Raw genomic sequence first — 26,783 nt, 5'->3', positions numbered from 1 at the left:
ATAATCTATTTTTCCACATTGTTTCCAGAAGCCACCTGGCCTGGTCAGTCTCCTGCTGACCTTTAAAGCCAGGGTTACATTCGTTTACTGTGCTCTTCTCCTTTTGTTTAAATAGCAACAAAATCAACAAAATTCCTTCTAATTGAGTTCCCAGAGAGAAGAACGTGTAAAGAAAAAACATTATGCGTATGTGTATATGTAAATGTACATACATACACATGTATATACATGCATATGCATATACAATTTCTTCCCTGTCCTTGCTAAATCCTGGTCGGGAGATGCGGCGAACCTTAAAGGATAAAAGTGCCTGTTGCTCCCTGACCCCCATCCTGAGGATGCAGTCCTGTGCAGATGCGGTCCCTTCCCTCCAATTTCCCCTGACTGTTCGAGCTACTTTTCCCGGCCATTGTCTGGTGTTCGTGGTCCATCCTCCAGCACAGTCCCCAAGCTCCTCCGGTGCCTCTACCGCTACCGCCAGCTACCGCAACGGGGATTCGCCTGCCTCTAGCCACCACCAGGATGCCCTCCAGCAGCCTGCGCGCCGGCCGCAGGTGCGCCCCGCCCGGCCCCGCCCCACCCGGCCCCGCCCCACCCCAGCGTTGCGTCACGGTGACGCACAGCCCGCGCAGGCGCATTCGGCCCCACCCTCCCGCTGCCGGCCGCCCGCCGCTCGGTATTATGATTAGCGCTGGGTGCGGGGTTCCAGCGGCCGGGAGGGAGTTGTCGGCGCCGCGGCCGCTGCGGACGGACGCCCGCCTGCCGGCTGAGGTAGGGCAGTGCGGCTGGGCAGGCGGCCGGGGGCGGGGACGCGACCGCCTCCGCCGCCTAAGGGGCCGCCGCCGTTGCCCGCTCGGGCGCCACCGCGGGGGAAAGTAAGTTGCGCGCTCCGCGCTCCCGCGCGGCGGAGGACGCGGACCCGGGCTGCGGCGGCGCGGCCTGGGGGGCGGCGGCGGGCGGGAGCGGCACTGCGGCGCGGGCCGCGGCGCCCAGGCCCTGCCCTTGCGGCCGCGGCGGGATTGCGGCACTCGGAGGCCGCGGCCCCGCGCCCCGCCCGGGGCGGCCTCTCAGTGGGCTTTGCGTTCTTAATTTGTTTTCTGTTTTTAAGCGAATCTAGAAATCTGGCTGCAGTACGAGGGTTTCTCGGTCAAATTGCAGCTTTACAATAGAACGGGGATATTGTCTGTAGAGAAAGGACAGAGGGCTGAGGAGAAGCAGCGTCGTTCCCATGGGAGAGTCAGAATTTTTCGGATGGGGAAACCTACGTTCTTCTCCACAGTCATCGCCTGTTGATTTCTTTCTGGACCATTGTGCAAAAAAAAAAAAAAAAAAAAACAAAAAAAAAAACCTTCCTGCCTTGGACTTCGACTTGGGATTCAGGAGAGTAGCAGCCTTTTATGCTACGGGTTCCTGGAGCTGTGCTATTGCTCGCATTTGGATCAGATACAATCCAGTAGCTTCATAGGGAGTTTGGGTCAAGTGCAGTGTTTGGGGGGAATTAAGCAATGGGGTTCCTCAGTCTATAGACCGATGGGGATCCAGGACCTTTCAAAGTATCAGGTTATTTCTTACCCTTCCATTTAATTGAGAGCATTCTCAAAGTCTTAGGAGGTGGTGAAGCGGACTTAATGTCAGATTTTAAGGTGAAGCATGGCTTGCAAGTGATGGAACTGCAAGTGTTGAGCATCCTGTTGAATCTCCACAAATCAAAAGCCTCATTTTGGGTTCCCTGAAAGGGTTGGGTTTCCATGTCCCAAATCAGTCTTTAACTTCTCAGAATGTGTACTCTAAAGCCTGGGTTCTCAGGCTTATGTAATCAACTTGTTAATTTATAATCTTGTTACATTGCTTTCCAGATTTATAAAATCATTCCCTTAAGGAAATCTGTCTTCAACGTCTGCTTAAATATTTCTCTTGGAATTGGATTCCTGAAGAGGAATGTACTGTACAAGTAGTGATTAAAGCATACTAATTAGACAAGTTTCTTTTTTTAAAGAACACCAAATATATATTGATTCTTTTCTCTATTTGTATAATTGTCCTTGTGAGGAAAATAGATGACATTCCCATTTTACAGAACTAAAAATGAGAGAAATTACATGACATTCCCAAGGTCATATTTGAAGCAGTGTAGAAAATCAAGTGCTGGTGCTAACTTTTCTTAATACTCCTATTTTCAGGACTTTTGGAGAGGAAACTTGAGTGTCACTTTCCAATTTTTAAAATTTCCATAATCAGTTATTATTTTATGCACAAAATTTGCTCTTTTTATTTTCTGTGCTATTGCATTAAGATCCATTAGTTTAATGGAGACTTAGAAGTTATACTAATTTTATGTGTATTTTTCTAAACCAGAAATATAAATTGGTTCAAGTTTAATCATATAACCCTAAAAGAAAGAATTTTAAATGTCTTCATTAAAATTGAAGGAGATTCATCATATTTTTACTGGCCACAGGAAATATTGCACATCTAAATTTCACCAAGGGTGCTTCCTTCATATTCAAAGTGAAACTAAATAGAAAAAAAAGTTATTTTTGGAGATATTGAACAGCCATGGTTCTAAACATTGGTATAAATAAATAAGATATGCTTTTTTTCCTCCCTGTAGCTCTTGTCTGAGCCGAAGAGGTCATTCATTGTACGGCCTAGGAAGAAAAGAGTACAAGTGAATTTCCCACATGGGACAGGATTTTAGGCTTAATTTTACAGCTTTACAGCTGTTTGCTTAATAAACCATAAGGTAGACTTTTGAGTCAAGATACTTTTGTAAGAAAACTTACTCAGAATATAGGTACTTCTTGGTGTCCATATGCAGGTAAATTCTTAGAGCAGCTTAGTTTGAAAAGTTGAGTGGATTCTAGAAATTTTGAAAATAAACTTAACCTTTGATTATTTATTCATGGAAACTTTGCCTACATTTGGGGACATGGGGTAGAGGATAGCAGTAGAGAAGTTAACAAAAACCAGTTCCTGCCTTTAGGAGCTTAGAAGACACAGGGGGAACACTATATAATAAGAATAAAAAGTACATAATAAGAATTGAAGCATGCCTTGGTGAGCATAGGAAAAAACCCTGCAGAAGTAGGGGCAATGAACAGTCTGACCTGGGAATGCTTCCTAGAGAAGGTGATGGTTGAACTGGTCTTAAAAGGAAAAGGGAAAGAGGATCAGGATTCAGGGAAGCTGAGAAAAATGAGGTCAGGTGTCAGGAGATCTTAAATCCAAGTGGATGAAAAGGAGTTGAAGAAAGAGGATGTAGCTGTTCTTTCTTCAATGCATTTGAAAAGAAAGGGGAATGGGGCTCTATCTTTGAGGGACAATGAGGAAGGTTTTTTGTTGTTGTTTTGCGTTGGAAAGAACTGGTGTCGTATCCCTTGGGCTTAATGGCCCCAAGTGTGAGTACTGAAAGTGTATTGTCTGCTTTGGATGATCCAGAACTATGGTATTCACACCCATGAGGATCATTTCCTCATTTGCTTTTCTGCACATCTGCTTTGGGTTGTGGCCTTACATCCCTTGGAAAACCATTTCTTGCCATTAGTAGGGGAGGAACCTGTCTAAAAGAAGATTCCTGCTCTGCCTTCCCTGAATGTATATTTCTCTGCTGTCACTTCCAGAGCCTCCTGAGAGTCTGCTTTGGCACCTTCAGCATTTGGCTTCTTCTCAGGTAGGCTCTTCCTTGACAAACCAGGCCTTTATACCTTTCTTATGTTGTGCTTCCTATTCTGCTGCAGTTACTCAACAGTTACTTCAAAGTCAGGGGGCATTATCTATCCATAGGACATGTTTTAAATTGTAAAGTGTCTCCAGGCTCAAAATGAGACCCAGTCTTGCTTTTGGGTCTCTCCATCTAAATGCATATGCCCTCAACTATATATTTGCCTGGACTCTTTTTTTTTCCTTCTAGACTCTTTAATATAGGTTATGAAATAAATGCTCCAGAAGCATTGGTCACCCGATGTGGCTGTGGTCAAATCACAGCCTCATTGGGTCTGAATTTCTCAGTTGTTGGCATGCAGTTATCATTCTCAAACTCAAAAGACTGGCAGCTATTTGAAGACCAAAGACCACTTCCTAGACCTGTATATCCCCAGACTGGAGTAATGGCCAGTACCATCTGTGCACCCAGAAAATGTCTTGATGATGAAACTTTAAAATTGAAGCTTTAATTTGTTGCTCTTATGAGCCTGTTAATAGAGACTATGCCTACTTTAATACAGGTAGGTTGGATTTAAATTGTTTTTCAGTCACAGAATTTTAGAGCTAGAAGCAAATCTTCCACTCTGCCAGATGTTCAGGAAGTGTTCCCATTCTGTATTCTCAGTCTGAGAGAATGGTACTGTGGGTCACTCTCCTTTAGAGTCATTGTATATTTGCCTTATTCCTGTGCACCAAGTTCTTGGATTCTGCCTCTGAAACGAATCTTTTCCACTACATTCTTATCATTGCCTGGATAGTGACTGCCCTTATTTTTAAGCCTTTAAGTAATTATTTACCTGGAGACACTTCCAGTGGTCTCCTTACTTGTCTCCCAGCTTTAGTCTTGCCCTTCCAGTCTGATCTTCATTTTTGCTGCCAGAGTGATTTGTTAAACTGCCATTCTCCTGTTCAGGATTCTTTGGCAGCTTATGCTAGCATTCATTTGTTCATTTAACAGAATGTATACATATATTTTAGGTAGATGTTATACTTGGCAGGCCCTGGGATATAGAGCTGAATAAAATGGACTGAACTTCTCAGTTAGTCTAGTAGGGTATGCAGATTATTGATCACAAATAATTATATGTTCTCATAGTTGTGATAATAATGGTATAGGACATAATGTGCTGTGAGTGGGTATAGAGAACTGGTGTGTGCAGGAAGGTGGGGAGGGCATGGGAATGATCAAGATGGTGAACTTTAAGCAGGACCCTAAAACATGGGTGATGGCTAGCCACATCTGAGACAAATAAATTGGTCATTTATATGGAATACAAAGCTGTTTGGATATTTATCCCTTATCTTCCAGTCCTACCTTGTTTCCTATGATCCGCAATTTTGTCCCAATTGCAGTTCTTGGCTCAGACACTCAAAACAGTTTCTTTGTGGGGCTGAGAGTGTAGCTCAGCACTAGAGCACTTGGCATAGCAGGCGTGAAGCCCTGGGTTGGATCCCCAGCACTGCTGGTGGAAAAAAAAGGAAACAAGGAAAACGTAATTCTTTGGAATACTTCTATGAACTCCCCAAAGTATATTTAGAGAAAGGACACCTCTTTTTGCATATCTGTTCCTGTAAGAAGTTGTAAAGAACTTGAGTCAGGTACCTTTCTAGTATATATCCAGTTGGGATGTTGGGCTAATTGGGGAGGGTACTGATAACAAGAAGGTGGGGAACCAAATTTACTACCCCTCTCTAGTATTGGAATCTCCTGGGAGATTCCAGGAAGGTAGGCCAGTTCTAAAAAGTTGGGGGAAAGCATCATTTGTAAGTTTCATCCCACTCAAACCTTTTAACTGTGTATTGTCCTGTTTAGCTTTCACAGTAACTAGAAGGTGGCGATTATCTGTTTTATAGATAAAGACATGCTTGTTCATATAAGTGGAGTGACTTTTACCCTTTATTTTTCTGTCATGCTGCTCTGCATATTGACTGAAAAAAATGACTTTTGATCATTCCTAATACGTACCTTATAGTGAAGATAATAAGAGAAGCTGACCATGTGGTGGTGGTACTCTCATGTTCCCACTCCCCCGTATGTGTGTACATACCTCTTAGGTCATTTTATTGTGTGGGGTTTTTTGTTGTTGTTGTTTTGTTTTTTTTAGTTTTTTAGGTAGACACAATGTCTTTATTTTATTTTTGTGTGGTGCTGAGGATCCAACCCAGTGCTTCATGCATGCCACCCCATTTTATTGTGTTTAACTCTATGTTGCATAGCTGGGGAAATATTTGTATATGTCATCTTTTATGTTTTAAAAGCAAGTTTTACAGTATGACTCATCTATATGAAGTTCATTGTAGATTTAGGACAGTATACTAACAAATATTCACGGACAGGTTTAGAAGCTAGAGTGTACAGTATTTGTGGATTTCTATGAAAGATATTGTATAGCTCCTCCCTTTTTTTTCTTCTTTATTGTGTCAGAACTAAATTTGTTTTTTCCCCCACATTTTTTTATTGATGCATTGTAGTTGTACATAATGGTGGAATTTGTTGTTACATGTTTATAAATAAACATATAACAAATTATTTGGCCAATATCACTCCCCAGCACTTTCCCCCTCCCTTCTTCCCATCCCCTTTCTTATAGCCTTTTTATTTAGCAGTGAACAAAGGCTGAGCAAATTCTTTTTTTTTTTTTTTTTTTTGGTGCCCAGAACCCAGGGATGCTTTATTGTTGGGCTATATTCCCAGCCCTTTTTTAAATTTTTCATTTTGAGAGAGGGCCTTGCTAAATTGTTGAGGCTGGTCTCCAACTAGCAATCCTCTGGCTTCAGCCTCCCAAGTTGCTGGTATTACAGGCATGCACCACCCACCTGGCTAGGCTGAGTGAATTTTAAGGTAAAGTTTTGCTTTCTGTTTTACATCGTTCACTTTATTGGCATAAAGCATTATGAATGGTATTTTTTTTTTTTTTTAGAGAGAGTGAGAGAGAGAGGGGGACAGAGAGAGAGAGAGAATTTTAATATTTATTTATTTATTTTTTCTTAGTTCTCGGCGGATACAACATCTTCGTTTGTATGTGGTGCTGAGGATCGAACCCGGGCCGCATGCACGCTAGGCGAGCGCGCTACCGCTTGAGCCACATCCCCAGCCCATGAATGGTACTTTTTAAAGAAATTTATAATATTTGTAATATTCTGTGTACAGTTTCAGGGATTGATTCTGTACTCTGCTTTCCTATCTGATAAGTATTTACTAATCCTCTCGTAAAGGAAAATACTTATTCAGAAAACAACTGGAAAGAATATAATTTGCCTAGTGCACTTAAATTGCAGTTTAGGAAAGGATGAAGGTTTTAAGAAGAAAATAGAACCTGCCTAAATTTTTATTTGATTAAGTTGGTGTTGGCTGGGGGTAGGGGGATATCTTGCCATCCACAAAATTGTATGCAAACAATTGTAGGAAGTTATTTTCAAGATGCCATTCCATTTTTAGATAACTAATACTTACCCCAGCCTGTTTTTTGAATAGTTATTTGCCTGTAACTTCCTTCCTTGACTTAACAAATAGTTTCTAAACATTTCAAAAAGTTTTTAACTGAATTATTTGTTAATGGCGTTTACTAGAGGATTCTTTAGTGGCACTGGAGAATTTCCTTTATTGAATTGATTGCTGGGGCAGGTAGCTTACTGGGCATATCAGAATTGGAGGAACACCAGAAATGTCAAAGTAGGTTTATTATAGTGTTTTAGTTTCTCAGGAGAAACCATAGTAGAAAAAGAAAAGCGAAGCTTTGTATTGTACAAGAAAGAAAAATGTAAGGCCCAGGTTAGTGGGGTCTGGGGTCTAATCTAGATGGTTCTTACAAGGTTTAGGACTGAGGCAGAATGAATGAGTCCTTCCCCTCCTTGGCCCTGCTTTCTCATTTGAAAAACAGTATGATGCCTCTATTATGTCACTTATTGTGAGGAATTAAATGATATAAAAATTTTAAAAGTGAGTATATAAATTCCTACTAATTAAATTGTTTCCTCTTTTTAAGGCTTATATTTCAAATAATACTGGCACTCTGTTAGGTAATTGTGGGAGTAAAAAGCATTTTTAAAATTTGAAGTGGAACAAAAATCAACTAGTTATGCTGTAAAATTTATTTCTGTATAACCTTATTGAGGTTAGTAGTAGATTTTTAGGAGAATAGAATGTATATGGGTAATAATGAGAGAACTTGTAACAAGTCAAAACCAGAAATTGGTGATTTAGGTAACTTTGAACTGAACAATGAACTTTTTAAATTGGTTTAAGTCTCTAAATGATCTTATTTCTATTTTGCTTTCATATTGGTACCTAAAGGTATCTTCTGTTGACCTCATATAATTCTTTTACAAGAAACTTTGCCTGTGCATTTTTAACTCTGATGTTTTGATTAAGCTGAGCTATAATTCAAAGGTAGATATGTGGTGAATTATTTAGTATGGCAAGTTTTGTATCAGTTTTGAGAGGGTAAATGGTGAGCCATTAGGGTTTCTACAGAATCAGCTTTCTCCTTATCTTACAGAATTTACCTCACCTCCACCCCAAATCCTAACTTTACTCACACTGGTGTTCCCCTTTCCTGAACTAACCAGCCATATGTACTCCCCACTTGGCGGCCTCTGTTTACCCCACTTGTAGTAATGATGTTTCGCTATTCCCCACTGAAGAACGAGCCCTAGTCTGTGGGCTAACCCCCTGCCTTTGGTGATCCTTTTCTTCCTTAGTTCCTTTCCTCAAAGACTAACATGTGTGATTATTTATCTCTCTTTATGTAGGTTCTATTTTCTTAACTCATTTGTAAGATTTTAAAGGGCAGGAACTGCATTGTGTCCTCCACAGTTAGGGCTCAAATTATTTGTTAATGAAAATGATTCAGTATTCCTGTTCCTCAGCCTGAAGGAATTATGTACCTTCTCCCTTGGGGGAAGCAGAATATTTCATTAAATATGTTTTGTTTATTAAGATTACATAAAAATGTATTAGAAAGTATTTTTGAGAGAAATTAGTTTATTCTTAATATAAAAGTAAATGAATAATTATAGAAAGTAAAAATTTTAATAGCTTCTGTTTTTTTTGGATTATAAAAGCAGCACATATTCACTGAGGGTAAATGGTGAGCTGTTACCATTTACCATAGAGGAAAAACTCTGTAATCTTACTTAATATTTTAGATTTTAAAAATATACATTCATACAAATTATATGCTTTTTGAAAAATGAGATCATATGCTATGAAATTTAGTATATAAAGTTTTTTATTTACATTATGTTGTAAGAATTACCCCAGAGTAAATAGTCTTAAATGTACTAGCATTGTACTAATGTCGGATATACTACGATTATTTAACTATTTCTGTATTATAGACTTTCAGGTTATTTCTGACTTGGGGAGCATATCACTGAACATTATTGAATATAAGTATTTATCTGCATCTTTAAGAAATTTAGTACATGTTGAATATCCCTTATCTGAAATGCTTGGGACCAGAAATGTTTGGATTTGGAGTTTGTTTCTTCTTTAGATTTTAAGATATTTGCATATACATAATGAGACATTGTAGGGGTGACACCCCAATCTAAACATGAAACTCCTTTGTTTCATATATATCTTATACACATATTAATTATTTTTTGTCACAAAAGGTTTATGGAATGGAATGTTCTACAATACTTTGCCACTCAAGAAGTTTCAGATTTTGGAGAATTTCAGATTAGGGATGATAAACCTGTAGTAATATTAATCGAGGACATGAACAATTTTTAAGGCTCTTGAAATACATCTTGGCAAGTTTTTTTCAGAAAATTAACTTGCGACTCCACCAGTTTAAGAAAATTTCCAAATGATTCTCTTTTTAGTCAAAGTCAGCCAGTATTTAAGGAGTTTTTTTTCCCTTCCCTCTTCCATCATTTTCTTTTGACCTTTTATTGATTGATTGATTGATTTTTAATGGTTACCTCCATCCCAAATTGGAGGAGTGGGGGGAGATAGAGAGTTAAAATGAGTTTTGACCATGCTTTGGAAAAAGAGAGATTTAGATTATAAACATTTAAAATTTTTCCACAGCTTCCAGTTTACATTTTGTTTTTCTGGGAATAATGGGTAATGGTGATTTGGTTTGATTTATTTTGGAGTAATTTCTACACACCAGCTTTTGTTTAAGTCATTCTTTCTTTACCTTATGCCAGGATATCACCATTACTGATAGGTAGAAATGGTGAACACACTTCGTCTTTTTTATCACTTTAACAAGAGGCATGTTCTGTTTAGGAATTTGAGCTTATTATCTCAGATTATCTGTGTTGCTGATCCAAGTTTTATGGCTTGGATGTTAGCCCCTTTCCCTCTACAAATACTAAGAACTACTCTACATCAGCTAATAAATTATTTGCCTGACTCTTGAGTACATTCAAATTCATTGATATATTCTGAAACTGTAGCTTGTTTCACTTAGAGGAAATAAGGATTACTTAAACCAGCACTTCAAGGATTGATCTGCATCAGCAACCCAGTCACTGCCTTCAGAGACTGGATATTGATGGACTGGTTTTGGGGGAAAATATTATAATATTCCAAACAAAATGTAGAGAGCCTATATAAGTAGCCTTATACTTGCATACAGCTCTTTTATTTTAAATTCTTACACTTTCTCATGCTATGGGTTGGTCCAAAGTGGTATCTAGGGAGAGCCATCTTGGGCCATTATACTGTTTTGTTCTTACCTGTTCTGGGGGAGAGGAGTGAGAAGGAAACATTTGCTTGATATATAGACCAAACTGCAGTGGTAGTGATGTCAACAAAAAGCTAAAAGTGAGTTTTAACAAGAATAGCAGAGTGGATTACAAATTGACAGTACGTTTAACAGGGGCTGGTTCTACAACTGTTTTCGGCAGCTTGCAAAATGTGTGTATGGCCACCCACACTTCCTTCCTCTTCTCCAGCCACACCCACACCCTGCAGTTGCTTCTCCTCTCTTAGCTGGGAGAACATCAATAGATTCTTGCAACACTTACCAGTACTTGTTTCTCAAACATGAATTTCCATATTATAAACACTCTTGGCAAGTTGGCCTGTTTCATTTAGGTCCAGCCTAGTTATATACATGTATGAACATGTGCTGAATAAGAAGGCTGCATTAGAATGGCCTAATTTAATAGTGTTTGCTGTTTAAAAAGCAGTCCTTTTAGCTATATAGTCATTAAAATTACTGAAGATTTTAATACATGAGAAAATGTATAAAGTAGCTATCAAATTTCGTGACTATCTTAAGTTTGTAAAGAAGCCTAAGTATAAAAGATGTACACCTAGACCTGATGAAGAAGTCATCATCCATGAGATTAAAAAATCACCTGTAATTAATTTCTCTTTTGTATTACTCAGCATGTCTCAAATTTTCTAAAGTGAACTGTGCTAACTCCTCCGGGTCGTTTTTTGGAGAGAAATATTTGTAAAAGTGCAAAAAACCTTTCTCTGTCCCTGACATCACCTCCCTTGCTCCATGTACTATCTTATTTTATAAAAAAGGAAATTGTGTCTGGGCCTACATTATACATAGAAAAGAAAGACTGTGTAGCAGAATGTTAACAGATGGGATAATGGATGATATTTCTTAAATCCCCTTTTCGCTAATTTGCATATTTTAGTTGTATTTTTTCCTAAACAAAACAGATACTTAATTCATAATTGAAACAAAAATATTAAACTAAAGTAAAATATGTTACGTGAAAAAAGCAAGATATATGATATAATGATCATGCATTTATAAAACAAAAGTTGCCATATATAAATATTTCAATATTGACCACCAAAAATATATCAATAGTGCCAATTTTCAGTGCTAGCACTGTGGATATCTTTTTATTTTTTGATTTCTCTTTTGTGCTTTACAAGTTTTTTAAATATATCACTGTGATGGGAAAAAAAGTAAAGGAACACTTAATCCTTTTTTAAAGGGTAAATTTGATAGAAAATTATCTTAATATCTTAAAAGTTGATACTTGGGGAGGGGTTTGGAATGTTTTATTGAAAAATAATCAGACTTTGATGCTCAGCTAAAGGCATTATCTTGTAACACCCAATTTAAATTTGATATATTTTGCAAAATTGGATGGAATTTTTATGACAACAAAAGAAATACTAGTTCAGTGAATTCGTTTTTTGAAATAGGGTGAACAACTGAAGAATTAGTTCTTGGGAAATGAAGTGCTATCATTGTAGCAGTGGGCATGGGTGTGAATTGTACTTACTGAAGGCTTACTCTAAGCTGGCATTATTTTAAGCACTTTACCTGTATTAACTCACGTAATCCTCACCACAGTCTATGGGGTTGTTGTTTTCTTATAACCAGCATTTTCTAGTGAGGAAACTGACCATATAGATAGGTTGGGTAACTATTGAGGTCCTGTGGCATGTGATTGAACCTCAGTTCAATTCAAATCTAGTTATTGACTTTCAGAACCAGTGCTCAGCCACTGGACTAGTACATTGTCTTGCCATGGAGACTGGGTGACACAGGGATTTTGAAGAGAGAAGCAGGTAGGCATAATGGGAGGAGCTATCATCATACCTGACTTGGAGCAGGCTTGCATCCCAGGGTTCGCCCATCTCTAGATGTGGATCTTTGTGTTGGCTTTGTTGGCTTTATTTATGCTGCATAACTCTCTGTCCTCATTCTCTCCTTTGCAGCAGCAGATTTGTTTTCACAACCAGAGGTCACCTACCTTTCCTTCTTTCACCTTTACTGCCTACTTTTTCCTATTCCCTTGCATTCCTTTTCCCCAAATGCATGTGAACTTGGGCTTAGTGATTACCTGGACACTGCTCACCTTTAGTGTAAGATGTGAATGTGAATGTTTAAGCCTTTCAGTTGTTTGTGTGATATTCAAGGTTGTGGAAATGCCTGCAAGGCTACCTTAGTTAACATTACCTTACTGTACCATAAACTTGATATAAGTCATCTGCTCACATTCATAGTGAGAGTTTAATTTTACTATCGTATGGCAAGTCTCTTTATTATGCTTTTTGGGTTCACAGATACTCAGAAATCAATCATCAGAATTGATTTTTGTTTGCCTTTACAGAGGAGTATTTTGTAAAGGTGCTCTTTATGGCTCCTGTTGTGGGTATTTCATGAACCCACAGGGGCTCCTGGAGATGGGTTAGGCTTGGAAGCCAGGCTGAACAGAATTGGAACCTGAGACTGCTACTTATCTGACAAATTGAGCCTGATTGGCCTGTACCTTGCAGGCTCACAGTGAAAATGCAGCAGAATTCAGATTCAGGGTTCGCATTTAGAAAGTAGCAGATATACTGTTATTCATTATGATTAGTTCTTCCTTCCAGTAGAATAATTTTTTAACCCGTCTATTTAGAAAAATTTCTTTGTATCTCTTCACTTTGAAATTCCTATTTACTAAAGATTTGCTAAAGGAATTGTAAGTCATAGAAGATAGAAAGATAATAGTAGGAGACTGGGTCACTAAAAACAAATTTTGCCATTTTTACATGTTTATATAGAATCTGGTCTTATGGCTTATATTTTGACTTTAAGCACAGTTAAATAGAACTAAACTAGAAATGTTTTTCTGTATTTTCTTCTAGGAGAAAGAAGCAACTAACAAAACACAGTGATAACAAGGATTATTCAGTGTGCAATTTTCAAGGTATGTCTTAGAACTGATACAAATTCACTTTTACTTTACATAGGCCATATCTTAACATTCAGCATTGGTGTTCAGAATGACTTTCAGGCACTGTGAGATCCTCAGAGAGAAAAAAAAAGATTGAAGTATTTCTTATCGTAACTCAAAATGCACTTGATAGTAGGATTAGATAGTGCACTAGTATTTTAAAAGATATTCATTAATAAGGATATTTTTCCTCCCAATCTTAAGTTAATCATAATATCTTGTTTTTAGATATACAGTTGGAATTGTAGTTTCATACTCTTGAAAAGTGAGCACTTGTACTAAAAGTTAATTCTTTGATAAAGTAATTAATCAAAGAGACCTATTAGATTATTTTCTGTGAGCTTTCTAGTAAAAATTATTTCATTTTGTCCTGTTGGCACATACTGGGAAGAGAAATGTTAAGGGGTTAATAGTGATTATCTCTGGTTGTCTTGGGACCTTGAACAAAACCCCTTTTTTAAAAAATGCATTATTTTTGTAAAAACAGATTTAATTAAAAAAACAGATTCATTTATCAAATCTGATTTTTATGCCACTTTTCAGGAGCAAATGTAAATTAATATGATAGATGAAGATAACAAAGATTATATAACTGGGGAGAGCCTGGAAGAGTCTATTTTGAAAGCTAAAGTTGCATTTGCAAACTTGAGCAATAGAAACATAGATAGACTCTTAGGATTTTAAGAATAATTACTGCCCTTATAATTAATTTAAATTAAAGATTTAAAGATAGTTTCCTATTCTCTGGAATTAGCTTACAGTTTTTATTTTTAAAATTAAATATAACTAAATTTCTTTTTGGGAGCTGTTGTCCAAACAACAAAATCTTCCAATTTGGATTTTCTTGTTAATCTTGTCATTAATATTATTAGCTCATATTACAAAGATAGTATGGAGTGTAGAAGAAATTGGCTATCATCGTACTGGTTTCTTATTTTTTAAAAAATCTTAATATAGGATTAATAATTTAGATTTGGTACTGAAATCTGCTTGCAGAAACAGCATAGCAGTGTTTAAAAGCACTGACTGGTGTTAGATAGCCCTGGGGTTGGCTCCAGCTTTTTTATATCCTGACCCTGCCGAGGCCAAGTTACTTAATATTTTTGTGCCTCAAAATGGGGCTGATATTCTCTATTTGTTGAGGTAGGATTGAAAGAGGAATTATGTAAAGCATTCAGTATATGACTAGCATAGTACTCATTCAGGGAATAGTAATGCTCCTTATTGTAATAATTCCTAAAATATATAAAACATGTTAGTAAGCATATTACTGTTGACTTTTTAAGCTTATAATCTATACATTTTTTGAAATGGCCCCAAATATGAGATTTTTATCATTTCTGAAGTGATAAGACTGTGAGAATGACTTTATAACATTTTTATGGTTTATTTTTTTAAAATATTTTTTTAGTTGTAGATGGACACAATACCTTTATTTTACTTATTTATGTGATGCTGATGATCAAATCCAGTGCCTCACACATGCTAGGCAAGCGCTCTACCACTGAGCCACTGGATCCCAGCCCTGTGGTTGATATTTTAACTCTGTAAGATATCCCAAATGTAGCATTGATTAAAGTAGCCAAACGATTATAAAGAGTATGGGCTGAATGGATAAGAAAAACGTGGCATTTATACACAATGGAATATTACTCAGCACTAAAAAATAACAAGATCATGGCATTTGCAGGGAAATGGATAGCATTAGAGCAGATTATGCTAAGTGAAGTTAGCCAACCAAAAAAACAAATGCTGAATGTCTTCTCTGATATAAGGGGGGGGGGGGTGACTCAAAAAGGGTAGGGAGGAAGAGCATGAGACGATTACCTCTGCATCAGATAGGGAAGAGAGGTGGGAGGGCAAGGGAGGGAGAAGGAGAATTGCATGGAAGATGGAAGGAGACTCTCATCGTTATACAGAATACACGTATGAAGATGTGAGGGGGAAAAAAAAGAAGTGTGTCACCTTAGATTGGGTAGAGAGAAGTGATGGCAGGGGAAGGGAGGAATGGAAGGACAGCAGAATAAAATAAACATTATTATTGCTGTGTGTATATACATGACTACATGACCAATGTGATTCTGTAACCTGTACACTCCAAAAAATGAGAAATTATATCCCATCTGATTCAAATGTATGATATGTCAAGATCATTTTACTGTCATGTGCAACTAATTAAAACAAATTTTTTTAAAAGAGTATGGGCTTTAAAATGAGTTAGGATTGAATCCTATTTTCAGTGCTTCACTTAAGTCACTTATTACCTAGAACAGAATATGTTTCCTTGGCTATAAAAATGAGACTAGTATCTCAGGATTGTCAGGAGCCACAGACATAATCTAGTCTGATTCATTTTGCACAAATACCTATAGTAGGATTTCAAAAAATGTTGGCTTTTCTTCTGTTCTTTGAAATAAAACTGAAATTTTAATGAGTATATTACTAGTGTTGATTCTTTTTTAAAAAAAAACTGCTTTATTATATGTAAAATCTAGTTGTTTGAAATATTTTTACCTAAATGGATTAAATACTATTAAATACTTCTCTTAATACTGTGCAACTAAAAATTGGAAACCTTTTACTGAGAGAATTAGAAAAGACTTTACTGAATGGATGGATATATACTCATAGCAAACAAAGCTAGTCTTGGGAGGTTGCTGTATTCCTCAATGGATTTTGGTATTCATTTCTATTAGATGTTAGTCAGAAAAATAGAAACGTGAGTTCAGCCTGTGATATTTAAAGTGACATCTTAATTTGCATAATTTTAGACATTTGTTTTTCTGAGTCAGGAACATTTGTAAGAACTTATTTCTGTGTTTGGGGTTTATAGTTTAAAGATTGAAAACTTGGTCTTTAAGACCAAATGGTCTTTAAAGTTTAAATGGTCTATAAGAATCCATGCTTATTTACTTTTTAAATATAAGCAGGCCAAGGAAGTTTATTTTTGAGAGTCGGAAAAACCATAATAAAAATGGACGAAAGAGTGAATAGCAAGAGTAAGCAGTAATCAGTTAGCAAGTGTTGTGTGCCAGGTGTTAGCCTAGGCAGTAGTGACAAAAGAACAACAATTGCCTTGTAAACATTTTGGGAAAAAGTTAACATTTCAAAATTTGATAAAACAGTTTTTAGTGCCTGCTATATATAAGCACTATTCTAGGTTATTGGGGGAAAGTGGAAGAGCTTAGAATAGAAGGAACCTTCCAATCTGAATGGAAAAATGTTAGGATTGAATATCTACAGACTACATAGGATGGAGGTATCCCAAGGCAGTTTGGAGATGCAGAGGGTAGAAGGTAATTCTCTCTAGGAGAGTTAAAGAAGACTTCACTGTGGCACTTTTTGCACTTAAAATATTGCTTTTTTGGGTTAAGATGAAAAAGTTATGGAATTTCTGTTCAAATGTTTATTCTTTGAATTTTCCCATTCTTGTTAACTCTTGCCATGTTTTTAAAGACATTAAGTGAAACTATTTTTGGAAAAATTATTGTTTTTTTAAATGTAGCTTGTCAAACCTGACAGTTTATTTCTGACATCACCAAAAAATTTCTTCTAATAAACTATTTTTTTCAGTTTGCAAAATCTAATATAGTATTTACATTCTTAACCTTTACTTTATGATATAAACTCTAAATGTAGAAACAGGTTCTTATAAATGACCCTGGTACATTTTGTTTCAACTTATTTACTTACTTTAAGCTTCTCTTAAAAGGAAAGAAAAGAAAATTTACAGATACTTAATTTTGTTTCTCCTCTTATTTTGTAGATGTCCGTGGCAACATTGAAAATGAATTCCTTATTTTCAGCAGATATTCTTATATGAGAAGATCCATTTCAAATAGTGTAAATATTTTTCCTCCTGTTGGACCAGCATGGCAGGATTCAAACGAGGATATGATGGAAAGATTGCTGGATTATATGATCTGGACAAAACCTTGGGTCGAGGTCATTTCGCAGTGGTTAAGCTTGCCAGGCATGTCTTTACAGGTGAAAAGGTGGCAGTAAAAGTTATTGATAAGACAAAACTGGACACTCTAGCCACTGGTCATCTTTTCCAGGAAGTGAGATGTATGAAACTAGTGCAGCATCCTAACATTGTTCGTCTTTATGAAGTTATTGACACCCAGACCAAATTATATCTTATTCTAGAACTTGGAGACGGAGGAGATATGTTTGATTACATAATGAAGCATGAGGAAGGTCTTAATGAAGACTTGGCCAAGAAGTACTTTGCTCAGATAGTTCATGCTATATCATATTGCCATAAACTCCATGTGGTTCACAGAGACTTAAAACCAGAGAATGTAGTCTTCTTTGAAAAACAAGGTCTTGTAAAGTTGACAGACTTTGGTTTCAGCAACAAATTTCAACCAGGGAAGAAGCTCACTACAAGCTGTGGATCTCTTGCATATTCTGCTCCAGAAATTCTGCTTGGTGATGAGTATGATGCACCTGCAGTAGGTAGGTCACCTTTGTCCAGTATTCACCCACTTGAATTTTTTCAAATTGATTTTTGTTAGATATAAGAATAATTTCTAAGAGGATTTTCTGTTAAACACATCTTACTTAAGAAATTGGGTTTCATGAATGCCAGATATCCTGAAAGTGGCATTTAGTTTATGTCAGGCAATCTGTGTGTCAGTTTCTTGAAATATTAGTAGCTCTTGGTATTCCTAACGATGCTCTCCCTTTACTCCCAATGTTTTTATATGCACTCATTTGTCAGGAGTTACTTACTTGGGGTGGAAGTATTTATTGCTTTTTGGGTTGTATCCACTTTTTCCCTTTGGGACCATATCTGTTTTGAAGGTCATGTAGGAAATTGTTTTTAATTTTTAAGGATTTGTAGATCTGAAGGTCAGCTTTGTTTTAGTTGAGCCTTGGAAAAATATGTCCTAGTGTTACATGCATGTGATGTCAAACTTCATAAATAGGAATTTTCCACTTGTAGTCTGATAATTTGAAATGTGGATTAGAGATTAATGACAAAGTTGCATTTAACACTGAAGAGTGCTGATGAATACTATGTATATCAAGACATTGATTTTCATGTTAGACTATTGTGTTCTGTGAAAGAAAGGGTTAATGAATGGTTTCTTTCTTCTACAGATAATCAGGCTTCATTAAAGTCTTACATTAGAATATTTAAGCCAGAAATTTTGATTACTGGAGACATTCTAATCAGAAAGTGAAGCCAGGAATTTGTAGGAGAGGAAACACAAATGTCTAAACAGGAAAAGACCTTCTACCTCATTAGTACAGGGAAAGGCAAATTAAAGCCATAATAAGATACTATTTCATACTTTACACATTGAGAAAAACTGAAGTCAGACAAAACTAAGTGTTGATAAGATTACAGAACATCAGGAACTCTTGTATAACTTAAAAGACAATTTGGCAATATCAAGTAAAGAAAGATATCACATCTGTGACACAGAAATTCCACTTCTGTGAGTGCACCAAGAAGATCTTACGCAGAGATTTTCAAAGGATGCTTAAAACAGTATTGTTGCATACACATCAACAGGAATAAATTGTTCAGTATCCATATTGAATTCTATCCATTGATGAAAATTTATGAAATGTACGACTGGATTTCACAAGCATAATGTTTAGGGGAAAAAAGCAACATGATGAAGAGAATGTATAATGTAGCATTTATATAAAAGTTTAAAACACATAGTATATATTGTTTAGGGGTGCATGCACATACAGTAAGCTGAAGAATTTATGAGAGGATGATAGGTGCCTTCTAAGAGGCAGGCATGTTTATAGGGTTTCAGCTGCATTGGTGGTGATTATTTCCTAGGTTGGGTGGTTTGGTACATAGGAGTTCATTGTAATGTTCTCTTTTTTTTCCCATGTATATTAAATATTGCATAATTTTTAAAAGGTTATGAAAGAGTGAAACAAAATTATTTGGGAGGATATTTCCTAATCTAATGAATGGTTACTTTGTGTTGGTGAAGTAGAATTGGTAGAGCTTATAGGTACTTTTCATTTTCATTATTTGCATTTATTTCAATTCACTTTGTGTAATAGTATGATTAAAATAAAAATATGAACAAATGGATATTTTTCTTTTAATATACTCTTAAGTTTTTTATTTTTCTTTTAATATACTGTTAAGTTTGTTTTGCCAAAATTGGGGATTTTTCACAAATTTGTAGTAAAATGAGCATGGGTAAAAATTAAAATCTGTCATATTAAATTGCCAGATATTGCTAAATAAAAAACCCTAGTTTGGTTTAATAAGTGTTTGGTGGTATTACTACTTTTCAGCATTGAGACTTAACTCAGAAAGTGTCTATTTTTTTTTTCAAAGAATCATATTTGATTTTACTTATAATACTACATTTTTTTGTTTATTTTTCTTTCTGTATTAATTCTTTCCAGAATCTTTGAGTTTCTTTTTTCCCTTTTATTTTCTGGACTTGAGCTTATTTCTTTAGTGTCTTGATTTCTAATAAATGCATTTATGTTGTCCTGCCCCATAGTCTGTTGACACCCTAGGGTTTTCATTGTGTTGTCACTGTTCATTACCAATTTATCTTTATTGTTTGGTTTCTCGTTTAACCTAAAAGTTATTTAGAAAGATTTCTTTTTAAGTCAAGGGGGATAGGTTTATTTTTTCTTTTAGCTCTCTGGTTTTTGGCGTATACTTTTAGAACATTGAAATTAGTAAATAGACCAAGTTGGTTTCTCCTTTGGGAAATATTTTGGATTTTCTTTGTGGCTTAATAAATAGTAATTTTTACTATGATGACTAGTCCCTGTGTGATGAAACTATTTGTACTTTTGGTGTATTCAGAATTTTTGTACATAACTAATATTGTTCATTATTTAATTTGCTGCTTTGTATCCTAATATGTTTTGTTCTGATCTGTTATTTTCACAATTAAGTTAATCTCTTACTCTGATCTAAGAATTCTGTATTATGTTTTTGTTTTATACATGTTATTTTCAAGCTAATAAGATATATAAAGGATTTTATTTTTGTATTTGTTTTGGCAGTACTGAGGATTGAATCCAGGGACCCTTTACTACTGAGCTATATCCCTTGCCTTTTTCTATCTTTTGAGACAGGGTCTCGATAAGTTGTCCAAGACTGGCCTCAAAGTTGGGATCCTCCTGCCTCAGTCTCCCAAGTTGCTGGGATTACAGGTGTATGTCACCATGCCTGACTTAGAAGGTTTTATTTTATTTTACTTGAAGAGCTGTATACCTTTTGACAATATGGAACTGCTTATTTGATGCTAGTCTAACTGTACCCTGTCATTGTTTTATGTTTAAATCTTAGACAATATGTAGCTTTGTTTTGTGTCTTTATTTTGTGTTTTTTCATTTGCCTTATGATATTTTACCTTTTCCATATTTTGTTTAATTATTCAGTTTTCTTTATCCTTTCCCCAGTGGTTTGCAAAACGGTTTACAGTCTGTTTTCTTTGTTTAGTTAGGTGTTGTTCACCCTTAATGTGCATAGTTAATTAACATCCACATTATTTCTCCTACTCAACAAAACTGTAATTTGCTCTTACTTCCTTTAGTAATTTTATTTTTGACATTTTATTTTTGGCATTTCATTAATTCAGCATTACATATTTTAAATTGCCTGTAAGCACTTCATTTAGTGGGTCTTTTTGAGTGTTCTTTCTTCTGTTTGATGAACTTTGTTCCTTCCATTGAATTCATTTTTCCTAGGTGCTTGGGGATATCAGTTGTTTGTTCTTCTGTGTTTTTCAGATTTTTCAATAGCCTGACTGGATAGAATATCTGAGTATTGTAGTCTGTCTCTAGTGGATATGGGAGAGGAGCAGGATGTGTGCCCATGTGTGAAGTTCTGGTATCTGGTTTTGCTATTTGACAGACTCAGTATGCCTCCTGGGTATTGTCCTCTCTCTGTCCCTAATGCCTGCAGTCATTCCTCCTACCTGGAACAATGTCTGCTTGGGCATGCTGGTGCTAGTATAGTTAGGAGGTAAGAGGATTTTGACCTCAATTAATTTTTCTAATGATTTTCTTGATTTAGTTCTTTCCTGTTTCTAGTATGTGTCTTCTATAAGAGAGTCTCTCTTCTATAGAGGGTACCATAGTTCTACCAGTAGGGTTTGTGGCTCTCATTGCCTCTTTCTTTCTGATCCTACCTGTGATTTACCTTTTCTGCCATGTCTAGGGATTTGGAGAGAAAAGGGATGGTTAGCTCATACTCGGTAAGTTATTAATTCATTCACCTTTGTGGACTTCCAAGGATCTGTATTAAGTTGACTTCGCTGTGCTAGAAAGGAAAGGAAAAGAATGATCTGTGTGAAAAATCCAGTCTTTGGGATTCTTGTGGGAGAGATTGCAGTGCAGCAGTATAGACAGTGGAGAGTTCATTGCTGATTATTATGTGAGGTTACCTAGTGGAAGAACAGGCAGGGGAAAGAGCCTGTGCTTGCTGGACTCAGACACTGCTTCATGCCTGTGATCTGAGAGACAAGCTCAGTTGAAACTGATGGGTGCCTTGCTGCTGGCCCTGTGGGATGGCCTGCTTGGAGTGAGGCCTTAAGTGAGTGAATTTCTCTCTCTGTGTGTGTGTGTGTGTGTGTGTGTGTGTGTGTGTTTTAAGCAACATTAGGAAAGAGCTTACTTTTAAAAAAACTAAGCTATGCTTTAAATATTTCATTAAACTCTAAAATGGGGAAATTGTTTCTTAAATCACAGATTTGTAATTTCTAATAGTTGCAAAATCCTGATATTGCTTATGATTTCTTTATATATCCCTAAATTTTTTATTTTCAAATTAAAATGAATTAAATTTGGTGTCGGGAACTCTGTCTTCTTATTTGAGATTTGGAGTTTTCCTGGGATGTTATAGCTCTGGACCTGAAAAATCCCTATACCAGATGTTTCTTAGCTTATGTAGACAACCTGTCTCAAACATGAAGTATCCATTTTGCATTAATTTATGATTGCTATGCAGTAGATATAAATGAAATCTAAATTATTTAAAACATGGATCCATGTTAATACAATGTAAAGATTTGGATTTAAGTTAAATATAGTAGTTTTTTAGAAAATAAACCTATATATTCTACAACATATCTTGTATTAGTGGTTCAGCATTTAATGGAGATTATCCTGTCATGAACTGTATTCTTGTGCATATTAGTATGCAAAAACTAGAGCTCTTTTCATAAATCTGCTTTGCCCCACATTAAAATATTACTCTTTACCTACTCTTAGTAAACTAGGAATTAGGAGCACCCTCAATGTCATAAAGAGCATCAACAACAACCAAAAAAGCCTATTGCTAACATCACACTTAATGGTGAAAGGCTAAATATTTTCCTTTAAGAGAAAAAAGGATGGATAAGTACTACTCTTGACATAGTTAAAAAAAATAGCATACAGATTAAAAAGAAAGAAAACTGTACTTACATGACATGGTTCTCTACATACAAAATCTCAATAAATCTACAGGAAAAAATTCTGAACTAATAAGTAAATTTGGCAAAATCATAGAAAAATCAGTCACATTTCTGTAATACCAACAATGAACAACATGCAGAGATCAAGATTTAAAACAGTATTATTTTCAGTCAGGTCAAAGAAAATTAAATATCTAAGTATGCATGTGTCAAAACACATCTAACAAAAAAAGTTATGCTGAAAATTATGAAATGTTAAAGGAAGAAAAGACCTAAATAAATGGAGAGACATACCATGTTTACCAATTGGAAGATAAATGTAGTGCAGATGTTATGCCTTTCCAAATTATTTTATAGGTTTAACATAGTTCCTGTCAAAAACCCTGCAAAGTTTTTTGTAGACACAAAGATTCAGACATTGTTCTTAAATGTGTATGGAAAAGGAAAGGACCTAGGAGAGCTTTAAAATAATTTTGAAAAATAATAATAATAATAAAGAGGAATCACTAATAGAGCCAATTGAGAAAATGATAGTTTCTTGTAAAACTAAATATACATGTAGCATGCAGCCCTGCAGGTGCATTCTTGGGTGTTTATTCCAGAGAAATGAATACCTATGTTCACCTAAAAAAACCTATACATGATGTTTGTAGAAACTTTATTTTAATAGCCATAAGCTGGAAACAACCCATATGTTGGTCAGTAGGTGAATGGTTATGCTAGATAGAACCATACCATAGAATAATACATAGCAATACAAAGCAACAAACTATTGACACATCTTAAATGGATCTCAAGAGAATTATGCTGAGTGATAAAAAGCTCGTCTCAGAGGGTACATACTACACAATTCCATTTATATAAATCTTTTGAAGTAGAAAAATTGTAAAGATGAATAAATTAGTGGTTCCCAAGGGTTAGTGATGGTGGTAGGTGATATGGCTGTAAAAGGCTAGCATGAAGGAATTGTATAATAGGATTTTGTATCTGATGGTAGTCACACAAATCTATATGTGATAAAATGGCATAGGAACTATGTACACACATGCACATGCAACTAGTGCATATAAAATGATGAAATCTAAATAAGCTCTGCAGATTGTACCAATGTCACTTTCCTGGTTTTGATTTGTACTATAATTAAAACAAAATGTTATCATTGGGGGAAACTGGGTGAAGAATACATGGCACCTCCCAATACATTTGTGGGTTTTGTCAACTCCTGTGACTCTATAATTATTTCAAAATGAAAAGTTTAAGAAAAAATATATTATTCAATGCCTAGGAGGAAAGTGTCCCAGTGGGTGGGGGGAGATAAACTGATGTGGCAGTTTGAGATAGCCACTCATTCATAAGGAAATGTGTTTACCTCTTCCTTGTAAAATTTAAGACTGGTGGTCATGTCCCTCTTCTGCTCAGAATTCCTTAAAGACTTTCCCTTTCAGTCAGAATTAAAACTACACTCCCCACAAGTGACCTGTGTAACACTCAAGATCTGCTTCTCCATTTCTTCTCTGACTTCCCCTCTCACTGCTTTTCCCCCTTGCTTCCTTTGCTCCACCCACACTGTCTCCTTGCTGATAGTCACACTCCAGGCCCAGTCTTGCTGAAGGGCCCTTTCAGCTAGCCCAAAGTTACCCCAGATTCTCTTGCTGTCATGTCACCCCCTCAGAGAGGTATCTGCTGGTCTCCAAAGGTGTAGGGCACCAGCACTACCTATTCTTCTTCCCCTCTTTCTCACTTTTTTGTTTCTGTTATCTCCAATACATAGTAATAGTGCCTGCCTTTGGGTTGTTGAGGGCATTCGATGAGTGAATACATGTAAAGTATTTAGCATAACAAAAATCAGTCTTCATTTCATCTGATATTACTGTCATACTGCTTCCTCTTTTGGAGAGATCCCAGAATGCTTTGTGCTTCTAATTGCTGTGGCTGCAGTCCCAGAGGGATATTTAATGTTAGGCCATGGCCTCATTTTCCTTCCTGCCTCTCAGTGTGGAAGAAAGAGAATGTGAGGTGTTCTCTTCTTTGGAAATTTGTTCTCAGGGGAATTTCTGATACATTGGCTGCTGTGAGAAAACTGGGAGGAAGGGCCTGGGACCTTTGCTCATGTGTCTTCTTCACATGTTGTTTTTAGTTGTATTCAAGTTTTAGATCATTAGGTTATTTATATTTAAGAAAAAGGCTACTTCTAAAGTACAGATTTTTTTCTTTTTCCAAAAAAAGTTAGATAAAAAAAATGAAAGTCCAAGTATTTATTTGATGACTGGTTAGTCTCTTAGAACTTCAGAAGAGCTTTTCAAATCACTGAGAACACTTGCTATTTTAATACAGAAATCCATACAGAAATTGAATTCACTTATTTATTTTAGGTCATTTGAGGAGTTGAAAATATTAAATCCACTTGGGCTTTTTTTAGAAGTTTTTTCCTTCTTTTGAAGAAGAAAAGCCAGTTTGCAAAACAGAAAATTAGTGGTCAGAACAAACTTAAACACAATACTTGAACACAATTTGGGATCCTGTTTTTCATAATACATTTTGTTGGACAGACTGAATTCCAGATGCTGAAGTGAGACGATTTCAGTGTTTGTAAGAATTATGGGAGAAAGGGTCATCTGTTCCATGCAGGCTGCTGTGCTTGAACACTCTGTTGTGCTCTTGGCCTGGCAAGACTAGTTACTGATAGTTCTTGGGAGACCATCAGGAAGTTGCAGGTATGATCCTCAGATGGACCTGACTCCGGGAATGGATGCTTGAGAAATATCTCCATAGTCATTGGCAACATACAGTGCTTGTTTTCTTTGAGGGCTGTAGCATATGTCAGTCATGTCCTCACATGTTAACATTGACTTTGGTAGAGAAAGAACAGGTATGGAGTTGGTGTTTCTCTGATTCTAAACATGTGCCTTTACTATCTTTCCTTATTCTCATCTTTCTGTATAATTTTTGGAATATAATTTATTTTACCTTTGGAAAGCATTGATCATCCATTTTTAATTTATTTATTAACCTTAAAAGTATGTATTTAAAAATTACATCCAGTATAGTGTAAAACAGTGCCTAAATTTTAAAAATTTTAATTTAGAAGTATTTTGAATTCTGAAACTCAAGGCAAAAATTATAGAACCTCAGCATTTGTGTCACCACGTCTGATGAATAGGAAAATACATAAGACTTGGTACAGTCAGGCACACTCAACAGATCTAAATCCTAGTGCCTGGGACATAGCAATGCACAACGAAGGCACACTAGTTTGTTGGGTTAAAAAAAAAAAAGATTGTGGATGGCTAAAAAAAGAGCATGATGTTTGAGCACACATGCCCTGATCGCCCTTTCTCTTTGGAATTGGATGGGGCCTTGCCAATCCTGCCTCACTCCAGATGGCTCACTTGTCGCCCTTGCTCAATAGTAAGTAAGGTCCTTGAGAGAGGGGACTGTGTGTTTCTGTTTTATCTGTCTCATTGCCTGGTAAACATGACAAACTTAGTGTGTGTTTAGCAAATAAAAATTACCAAGATGAACTAAAGAAATGAAAATTTACATTCTTTGAAATTATTTTACAAAGTGTAGTTGTTGCTCTTCTTGGTAACTCTTTTCCCTGGCCTTTCCATATGTATATTCGGTGATTTCTAGGCTCTTAAGAGAATCTAATGAAAACTATCTTCAGAGAGATGCAGGCAAACACATTTTACTTTAGTTCCACAGGTATTTATTGACTACTGTGAACCCCCTTTTTGGATCTGGTCTTCTGAGTTTATATGGGTGAGTAAAAAATGGGCCCACAACTACCAAAAAAAAAAAATGAGCACAAGTAGTTTTGAAGTAAGCTTTGGAGCATACAATATATATAGAATAATGTTCTTTTGTGCCTTTGAGTACGCTCATTTTTGTTTTATATTTTAGCTCTTTCATTTTTCTTATTATATTTTAAATTTCCTAGCTGTTACTTGGGTAGGAGATTGTAATGGAAAATTCAAGTAATGTGTATAAACCAGGGTGTTTCCAAAA

The 26,783-nt window shown here is 36.2% G+C and overlaps 1 protein-coding gene across 8 annotated transcripts in view; it reads left to right on the top strand.

Annotated features, from left to right (window-relative positions):
- Nucleotides 1-643: 643 nt before the first annotated feature.
- SNRK (SNF related kinase) overlaps nucleotides 644-26,783 on the top strand; it is a 47,847-nt gene continuing 21,707 nt past the window's right edge. The window contains exons 1-5 of one of the 8 annotated variants that reach the window (XM_081283950.1): nucleotides 644-771; nucleotides 3,548-3,670; nucleotides 6,695-6,807; nucleotides 13,277-13,338; nucleotides 17,132-17,826. In XM_081283950.1, coding sequence (XP_081140076.1) covers nucleotides 17,238-17,826 — 589 coding nt within the window. In that variant the 5' untranslated portion in view covers nucleotides 644-771; nucleotides 3,548-3,670; nucleotides 6,695-6,807; nucleotides 13,277-13,338; nucleotides 17,132-17,237. Of the gene's footprint in view, nucleotides 772-791; nucleotides 876-3,544; nucleotides 3,671-6,694; nucleotides 6,808-13,276; nucleotides 13,339-17,131; nucleotides 17,827-26,289; nucleotides 26,538-26,783 lie in introns of those variants that run through there. The other 7 variants (XM_081283955.1, XM_081283949.1, XM_081283948.1 and 4 more) reach the window with 7 other exon arrangements.

Source organism: Spermophilus citellus, assembly GCF_964194105.1.
Source record: "Spermophilus citellus genome assembly, chromosome: 3".
In the NCBI taxonomy this organism is placed as follows: Eukaryota; Metazoa; Chordata; class Mammalia; order Rodentia; family Sciuridae; genus Spermophilus; species Spermophilus citellus.
This window is presented reverse-complemented; position numbering and strand designations above follow the sequence as displayed.